Source organism: Marmota marmota, unplaced genomic scaffold, assembly GCF_001458135.2.
Source record: "Marmota marmota marmota unplaced genomic scaffold, marMar, whole genome shotgun sequence".
Lineage (NCBI taxonomy): Eukaryota > Metazoa > Chordata > Mammalia > Rodentia > Sciuridae > Marmota > Marmota marmota.
Window position 1 is genome coordinate 1,921,076 of NW_026000241.1, and position 9,778 is coordinate 1,930,853.

General features: G+C 60.1%; 1 protein-coding gene across 1 annotated transcript; it reads left to right on the plus strand.

The window, feature by feature from the left end:
• The first annotated feature begins 7,274 nt into the window (after positions 1–7,274).
• Positions 7,275–9,137, plus strand: Junb (JunB proto-oncogene, AP-1 transcription factor subunit). The gene has a single exon (XM_015489102.2). It carries the CDS (start codon positions 7,592–7,594, stop codon positions 8,633–8,635), a length of 1,044 nt encoding a protein of 347 aa, XP_015344588.1. The 5' UTR covers positions 7,275–7,591; the 3' UTR covers positions 8,636–9,137.
• Positions 9,138–9,778: the final 641 nt, after the last annotated feature.

Genomic DNA, 9,778 nt, shown 5'->3' on the forward strand with positions numbered 1-9,778 from the left:
TTTTTTTTTTTTTTTTTTTTTTTTAAGAATTTTAATATTTATTTTCTTAGTTTTCGGCGGACACAACATCTTTGTTTGTATGTGGTGCTGAGGATCGAACCCGGGCCGCACGCATGCCAGGCGAGCGCGCTACCGCTTGAGCCACATCCCCAGCCCCGCTCCCTCTTCTTAGCCCCTGTGACTCACCCCTCGCGGCTTTCCCCGCGTGTGACTCAGGCCCCTGGGAGGGGGCTGGGGACTTTGGGACCCCCTCCAGGCAGCCGGCACTGAGAACTGAGTTCTGGGGACCTTGAGCTCCGGGGGAGGGGCTCCCCTTCCAGAGAGAAGCCGCGAGGCGAGGCGGCTGCTGAGTCCCTTTAGCTGGCCCTTACCAAGGTCACTAGGGCGCTTTCCCAACCCCACCCCAGGCCTCCGGGAACCCAGCTCCAGCACCCCCACCACACACGCGCACCCGCGCACACACAGCCCACAGGAAGTTTTGGCAGAGCCTGTCGTGGCGATGAAACGGTTAAAGCCGTTTTCTTATTCATTTCATCCAGGGGCCCATTTTGACTCAGAGCAAGGGGTGCCCCCTGGAGCTGGCCTCACGGGGCAGGGTTTGTACTCCACCCTGCATGTACCATTTTTAGAGAGGAGGGGGATGGCGGTTGGTGAGCTGGCTGGGGGTCTCGGGTAGCAGCATTCAGAGGGGGCTCCAGCCGTGTTTCGGCCCTCATGCTGTCTGAACCTTAGTTTCCCCATCTGAACTGGGAGGTGATTATGACTGGCTCATTGAGTTGTGAGGATTAGATGAATAATAGATGGGACGCTTTGCATCCAGAACTGGGCACAGGGATAGTGAAGGGGCTCCTCCTGCCTCAACCCTGAATGTCCGGGTGCCCGCAGAAGCCAGTGCTCCATGCCCCACCCAGGCGCTCTGAGGCCACGGGGTTCATTCTGTCCACCCCCTGCCCCAGGCGGGCACCCAGGAAGTGAGAGGCGGAGCAGGAATGAGGCGGAACCTGTTGGGCCCGTCGCTGCCCTGCCCCCCACCCTCATTCCCGTGCCCTGACAGGGACCCCCCCACGCGGCAGCCCCACCCCCGCTGCCCTGGACGCCTGGGTCCTGACCCGCGGGTGGCCAGAGGGAGGGGATGTCGGATGGAGACAGCGTCTCGGGAACATCCTGTGGACTGCTGGCTGGACAGACAGGAGGGTCAGCCCCTCCCAGGGCAGGGCAGACATCAGCTGGGGGCAGAGTAAACATGGCCCAGGGTGGCCAGACTGGGGGCGAGGGGCAGGGGGGGTGGCGCTGCAGGAATGTACACACACAGTTACCCCAGAGAGCCAGATGCACAAATCCCACTGAGAGACTGCCAGCCAGGGACACACAGGGTCAGATGTAGATCTGGGCAAGAGAACCAGAAATGGCTGACAGACACACTGACAGCTGACTCAAAAGCAAGACAGAGGGGCTCACGTTGTAGGGATGTAGCTCAGTGGTAGAGTGTGCGTTTAGCATGAGCAATGTCCTCAGTTCCATTCCTAACACTTAAAAAAAAAAATCTATACACACTGTCAAACAGGCAAAGGCATCAACAGGTCAAAAACATATAGGCAGGGTATGCATGGCATGGATAAACCAGCTCTGCCCATGGGCGAGACAAATGCACAGTTAACTGTACATTAGACACACGCGGAAAACACCCGAGTGTTGATAGGCCCAGAGAGAAGGTACCATCACTCATTACAGGCACCCTGAGAGCCACACAAGAGATGTGTAGATATCCATGTGCACTGTCAGGTCCTGACACCAGAGGACAGACACACACACACACACACACACACACTCGATGCCCCAACTAGAGCAGACACCCAGAGGCTAGAGAGACAAACACACACCCCTGGATAGGTGGATAGAGCAGTCACCTACATACCATGGCCAAGTGCCTTAGGCACCCATCACCACAGCTATGGCACACACACTTGAGGGGAGATGAGGCCTTACAGACATGAACCTTGCCAGGAACACTTTGAACCCACTGGCAGAGTGGGTAGATGTGGGCAGAAAGATTGACACATTCGTAGACATGGTCTGGCCAGATGGTCTTACCCAGCACAGAGAGGCATGGATGGCCACAGTTGGGTAGTCATAAACACACAGGCTCAGAGACACCCTGTGGGCTAGCGCGTGCACACACACACACACACACACACACCAGCCACAAACCATACACATACACAAACTAGTTACAATCTACATACACACACACATCAGCCAAGCATAAACTTCTCTCTCTCTTTCTCTCTCTCTCTCTCTCTCTCTCTCTCTCTCTCACACACACACACACACACACACATATACACGACCAACCACAGAACACACAAAGCAGCCACAGACCTCTTTTTTCTCTGGGTCCCTCTCTCTCTCACACACACACAGATCAGCCACAGACCACACACACACAAGCACAACAGGCATGATGGGTTATGAACTCCCAAACAGCCTATATAGCTGTGCACACAGGCCAGCCATGAGCAGCCCATTCCACGGTGCAGGTGTGCGCACACATTCCCCCCCCCACCTGCCTTCCACGCCAGGCAGCCCAGAGCCCCACACAGACAGGCCCCACACCCCATGCAGGGCTGGGCCAACCCACAGACACAAGCCCATGAAACAGGCCTCACACATTCCCGCACGCCCTGACAGGCCAGCCACAGGCGTACTCCCAAGCCACTCAGACACTCACCCCCCCACTTTGCTGAGGTTCTATGGGGTGCTAGGCTCTGCCCCCAGAGATCCTGGCACTTCCTCTCCCCAAATATCACCCCCACTTCCCTCCCTCCCTGCTGCTCTCCACTTCCCCTGGAGGCCCAGCGCACAGCCTCAGACCCTGCGGTGTGTGGGTGTCTTCTCATTACATCTCCCATTAAAGGGGACACCTGGGATCCCAGTGATGCTCAGGCCCCCCAAGCTTCACCAACAGCACTGTGGGAAACTCCCCCTATGCCCAGCTGAGTCAGTGTGAAGAAAGAGCCGGCTTCCAAGAAACCCAGCAGCTTCCTCTCTGGGAGAGGGGGTGAGGGACCCCCAAAACCACAGGGGTTGGGGAGGAGTGGCTGGCAGGCTAGGGGTTCCTGGGGAAGGGCCTCTGGGATCGATTCTCAGCTTCTTCTGGCCCAGGCGCCTGTCCACACCCAGGGGCAGGGACGCGGGAGGCTGGGTGCTGTGACTTGTGGGTTCTCGTCCTGGCCTGCCCACTGGCTGACTCATAGGCAGCCCCCAGCCCAGTTTCCTGGTGAGGGCCATGCCAGGGGCTGGTCAGTGGAGCCAGGGAGGAGGAGGGTCATCAAACTATTTATAAGAAGGAGAAGTCCCTCTGTGCCAAGACCAAAAGCCCCAGAGAGACCCGTGGGTGGGGGTGGGTGAACTTCCTCCTTACCCGGTCCCCCAGGCCCCAGGGATATGGGGGAAGCCTGGGCAGGGACTGCTCAGCCAGGTGCTGGTCTGAAGCCTAGAGCCTGGGCAGTACCCAGCTGCCAATCTCAGCACCCAGGCCAGGCGGGGGAGGGGGCTATCCTCACACCCTCCTCACCAGGCAGGCCTGGCGCCAGCGGGGCGGCGTGAGGGGGTGGTGCCCAGGCCACAAGGGTGAGACTGGCAGGGGCCTGGAACCGGCTGTACCAGCTTGGCTGGGCCCCCGCCCTCCCTTGCTGGCCCTTTCCCCACCCCCTGCTCAAACACCCATATAGAGTGCATGGCGCGACCCCACTTCAACATGGTGGCTTGCCCGCAAACACCATGTCCCCTCATCCTGTAGCCAGCTCCATTTCTCCCCCATGTAAAGAAGACCCTGTGCAAAAGGACCCACAGAATTTGGCACGCGCTTGGCACTGCACAGACGCCTGTCTGGTTGTGATCATCCACAATATAATTGCTAATGCTCCAGAGGCAGAAAGCACTTCTAGCTATGGAACGTCAGATGAGTTCCTCGATCTCCTGCACCTCCGTTTCTCATCTGTTAAATGGGGATACAAAGAGCAAACATTTTGCTGGGCTGTTGGAAGCAGTCAGTGACTTACTTTATGAAAGCCACTTAGAACAGTGTCTGGCCCATGGTCAGAGCCATATAAGTGTTACCTATTAAAATAATAATTACTATTTCTTAGTCTGTCTGCCTGTCTTAAGTGTCTCTGAGTCTGTCTGTCTGCATGACACTACCTCAGCCTCCATGTGTCTCTCTGGGCATCTCTCCCTGTCCTGGCCCTCTGCCCTGTACACCCATTCTTGCTTTTAGGTCCTTGTCCTCCTCTCAGTCCTCTTTGGGACTGCCTGGCCTCTCTCCAGAGCTCCCCTCTGGCATGGCCAGCCTCAGCTCTGGCCACTAATGACTCACTGTGGACTCCTAGACAGTGGAACCTGCATATTGGCTTCCCAAGGTGCTGCCCTCCAGCCTGCCCTGCCCAGCCCCCCAACGCTGCCCGCACTTCCCTGCGGGCCAGGCCAGATGTCAGCTGCAGTTATTAGCATGGGCAGGAGACACAGGCCTGGCAGCCTGCCTGCCAGACTCAGCGGCCTCTGGAATCTCCCTTGAGCCTGGGGCGGGGGAGGGGAGCCACTCAAGCGAGGGGAAGATGGGAGGGGGCACTTAGGGGTCACAGGGACCCTCCCCAGCCTCTTCTGGGATCTTCCTCCCAAGTGCCACTGCTCCACTGGACTTCCCCCGTCCTCTCATAGCTCGGTTTTTCTTTCATCTTTCATTTTCCTTCTCTCCACCATGCTTGGTGAGCTCTGAGCCTGCTCCATAAAGGCAATTTAGCCCTTGTTCTCAGCCTCTCTCTACCCTAAAAAAGCTTCCATCCTCCCACAAAACAGAGGCCCAGGAGGTTGAGAAAGAGGGAGAGATTTGGTCTCTCACCTCTTGCTCTTGTGGGTTACTGCTTGGAAGTCCCACCTTAAGTCTAACTAGAAGCCTATCTAAACCTCCACTCTGCCCTCCCGGGGAAGAGGCTGTGGGTTCTCTCATCTTCTCCCCTTGGATTTTGGTGTACTTGGACTGGTGGGAAGGGAGCCCTCAGATGAGGGAGACAGCCTGGCGAAGGAGAGAGCCTTCCTCTAGATATTCTGGATGGTAGAAGAGACCTCCAGACTAAAGTGGGTCCTGGCCCACCTGAAGGAGAGAGGGGTATCCAACCCCTAGGGGTATGAGAAGAAAGGGGCCCGGACCTCCTGGCAAAGGGAAGGGCACCCTGCTCGAGGGAGGAGACAGCCGCACAGCCACGGTGCCAGCCAGCCCAGGCGCCTGGGACGCCTGGAGGCATCAGCCCGCCCCCCTCCGCGCCCTGTCGGGCCGGGGCGAAGTCCGACCCAGGCCCTGGGGCAGGCGGAGACCTGCCAGGCTGGGTCGGGCCGGGCCGGGCCTGGCAGCAGGCAATCCCAGAACGGCTGGGCGGGGCCGGGCCGGGCCGCCGTGGGGGCCTCGGGGGCGGCGGCCGGGGCTGGTCGGGACTAGCCGTCCGGGGGCCGGGCGCGCCCTGGGACCTGGCAGCTACCAGGGCTCCTGGCTCCTGGCTTGGGGCCCCAGGACAGCGCTGGTCACACCCCTTCCTATTCCCTAATTTGGGTGTCGGGGAGAAACTCCGGGGGTCGCCCCGCCCTCAGTCCCGCCCGCCGACTCTGGCCTGTTGCCTTGGCGACCAGGCCGGCTGCAACCCCCTCCAGAGGGCCAATGGAACAGTCCCCACGCTGCCTGCCTTAGCGGTGGTCTGCAGGAGCCGCGGGCGGAACCATTATACTGAAGGGGGGAAAAGGATGGCGAGGCCTCTGTGGCTGGGCTACTTCTGCTCACCCAGGCCTCCACGGGGGTCGCATGCCCAGGTTCCTCTTGCCAAGAGCAGAATGCAGCCGGACCCAGGGCGGGGCACAAGGTCCCGTAGGATCCCAGTGACGGAGACTGGGCCGGGCTCCTTCCCCCGGGGCTGTTGCCACACTTCCTGCCTCGGCGCTCTTTCCCCAGCCTGTTTCTAAGGAAGGGAGTCGGGTTGGGCGACCGCACCCCGGCCGTCCGGCTGGGTCTAGGCTCCAGGAGCTGACAGGGTGTCGGGCAAGTCCCGCGTCACTAGGGGAGGGCTTTTGGGATGGGGGACAGAGTATACAGGTGCCAAACAGTCACCCACAAGGGAGAACTCCAGTCATGCAAGATGCAAGATCCTTCTCCAGGATCCTCAAAGCCCCCTCTTGTGGCATGTCATTGTCCACTTAGCTCCTAAGATGTGCCTAGAGCCTTCTAACTGTATTTCATTAGGGCTTTGCAGAAGATCACACCTTTGACAAACATGTCCCCCTCTTCTATCCCACATATTTTTACATCTCATTGTACCCTAGGATTCTTGCTCACTGTCTGCTACCTAGATTCCCCCAATTCCTTCTCCTTTCCACTTATGCGGGAATCCTCAGACTCTTCCATGGACTCAGGAACCCCTATTCATATGCCAGGAACAGTGGTGGAGAGGCTGAGGCAGGAGGATCTCAAGTTAGAGGCCAGCCTCAGCAATTTAGAGGCTCTGAGCAACTTACTGAGACCCTGTCTCAAAGTGAAAAATAAAAAGGGCTGGGAATATGGCTCAGGAGTTAAGTGCCCCCGGGTTTAATCCCTGAGGGATACACACACACACACACACACACACACACAGAAAAAAAGAAGCAAAGAAAGAAACCCTACTCATTTCTTGCATAATGGATCCTGCAGCTCTGCCCCCTATGATCTCTCCCCTCTTCCCTCCCGTGAATATTCCAGTCCCTCAACCCCTTTTTGCCTGGGACCCCCAGTTAATTTCTGGATCAGGAGTCTCCTCACCCCTCCTGACTTTATCGGGCTTAACCTCCCTTCCCTACTTTCTGGGGAAGTGTATTGGCAATCCTAAAACCTCTCAGCTACTCGGAGTCCCTCAGACCCTTCGCGGTCCAGCTTGGGACCCCCTCCCCAACCCCTATGTACCAGGTCCTTAAATCGGCCCTGGTAAACTCCAAGGGAATCATCAACCTCCTCGCAAGTCCCTCCCGCTTGTGCCTAGGATTTTCAAAGCCTCCTTCCACGCATACCCAGTGGTCCCTCGAGCCCCTCCCCCCTGCAACCCCGCCGAGCTACCCGGCCCGTGGCCGCTGTTTACAAGGACACGCGCTTCCTGACAGTGACGCGAGCCGCCTCCTCCCCTTCCCCACGCTCCAGAGGGGGGCGCGGGGGCCCGGCTCTGGCGTCGGCCAATGGGAACGCACTTCCGCAGCTGACAAGCGCGGTATAAAGGCTTGTGGCTCCGACTCAGCGGCTGGGACCTTGAGCGCAGCCAGGCAGCCTCGGAGCCAGCAGGGAGCGGGGAGCTGGGGGAAGCGAAGCCGAGAAATCCAGCGCGCCAGAGAGGGTGAGAGGGGCTCGGGAAGCAGGACAGAGCTTTCGCTCAAGGCTGCCAGCTGGCTGCTCCTGGTCGGTGCCAGCCCCTCACGACGCGCGACCAGACACCCAGTCCGGCCACTGCCGCGGACAGCTCGGCACCCGCCAGAGCGAGGCCCGGGGCGGCCCCGCAGGGACCCTCCCCAGACCGCCTGGGCCGCCCGGATGTGCACTAAAATGGAACAGCCTTTCTACCACGACGACTCTTACGCAGCGGCGGGATACGGCCGGGCCCCGGGCGGCCTCTCTCTACACGACTACAAACTCCTGAAACCGAGCCTAGCGCTCAATCTGGCGGACCCCTACAGGGGCCTCAAAGCGCCCGGGGCACGGGGCCCCGGCCCTGAGGGCAGTGGTGCGGGCAGCTACTTTTCCGGCCAGGGCTCGGACACCGGCGCATCTCTGAAGCTCGCCTCCTCAGAGCTGGAGCGCCTGATCGTCCCCAACAGCAACGGCGTGATCACGACGACGCCCACACCCCCGGGACAATACTTTTACCCCCGCGGGGGTGGCAGCGGCGGAGGTGCAGGGGGCACAGGGGGCGGCGTCACCGAAGAGCAAGAGGGTTTCGCCGACGGCTTTGTCAAAGCCCTGGACGACCTGCACAAGATGAACCACGTGACACCTCCCAACGTGTCTCTGGGCGCCAGCGGTGGCCCCCCGGCCGGGCCCGGGGGCGTCTATGCTGGCCAGGAGCCACCTCCTGTCTACACCAACCTCAGCAGCTACTCCCCAGCCTCTGCATCCTCCGGAGGCGCCGGGGCCACAGTCGGGACCGGGAGCTCATACCCGACGGCCACCATCAGCTACCTCCCACACGCACCGCCCTTTGCTGGTGGCCACCCCGCGCAGCTGGGCTTGGGTCGCGGCGCCTCCACCTTCAAGGAGGAACCGCAGACCGTGCCGGAGGCGCGCAGCCGCGACGCCACACCGCCAGTGTCCCCCATCAACATGGAAGACCAGGAGCGCATCAAAGTGGAGCGCAAGCGGCTGCGGAACCGGCTGGCGGCCACCAAGTGCCGGAAGCGGAAGCTGGAGCGCATTGCGCGCCTAGAGGACAAGGTGAAGACACTCAAGGCCGAGAATGCGGGCCTGTCGAGTACAGCCGGCCTTCTCCGGGAGCAAGTAGCGCAGCTCAAACAGAAGGTCATGACCCACGTCAGCAACGGCTGCCAGCTGCTGCTCGGGGTCAAGGGACACGCCTTCTGAGCGCATCACCCACCCCCGTACGGACACCCCCCAGCCTGGACGGCTGGGTGCACGCCTCCCACTGGGAGAGAGGGGGCAGGCGGTGGGCACCCGCCCCGAGGCCGGGGATGCCGCAAACCACACTGGACTCCGGCCCGCCGGCTTTGCGCCCAGTCCTTCCACCTCATCGTTTACAGGACCCCTTCCACGTTTTTTGTTTTTTGTATTTTTTTTTCTGTTGGAAACAGACTCGATTCATATTGAATATAATATATTTGTGTATTTAACAGGGAGGGGAGAGAGGGGGCGATTGCGGCGGAGCTGGCCCCGCCGCCCGGTACTCAAGCCCGCGGGGACACTAGGGAGGGGACCTTCGCCCCCTGCACTCCCCCCTCTGCACCGTACTGTGGAAAAGAAACACGCACTTGATCTTTAAAGAATTTATTTTAAGGTGTGTGTGTGTGTGTTTTGTTCTTTTTATTGAATCTATTTAAGTAAAAAAAAAAAAAAGGTTCTTTATTAATTTCTGTTGTCTTTATTTCTCCCAAGCCGGGCGGGTGGAGGGAGGAGAGTACTGGGCTATCCCACCCCACTGCTGATTGTGGCTCGCTTTTGTGTGTATCCCCCTTTTTTTGTCCAGGCATTTTAAGGTCCCAGCTTGGGCGTCCAACCCTCTCCAGGTCCCTTTTCTCCGGAGTTGGAAGGTACGGGTGAGGGACCGCCAAGAAGCACAGCACACGGGCAAGTCGCTCGGGGCGGGATGCGAGGTGCGCAGGCGTGGCCCCGCCCAGCCGCTCGCACCGGGGCTTTCCCCGCTGACGCAGCGGAAGCGCTGCCCATATATGGGCCGATTCTGCCCAGTGACGCTACCGCGGTCTCTGGGCAGATTCCGGGAATCCCCTCCCCCGCTCTGCCCGGCAGGGCCGCGGCGCCGGGAAGGGGGCCGGGATTTTCCCGGGCGGGCGGCTGCCTGGGCCCGGAAAACCCCAGGCCTGGGTCCAGAGCGCCCGCGGTGGGCGGGCTGCTCTCTCCTGGACTCTAGGAGCCACCTCCGAGCCTCCCTCAACCGGCTGGCGCCTGGGCCCCGCTGCGCCCACGCCCCCTGTCTGATCTGACCCGGGCGAAGGATTGCCGCTGCCTCTGCGCGGTTGCCGACGCCGCCCC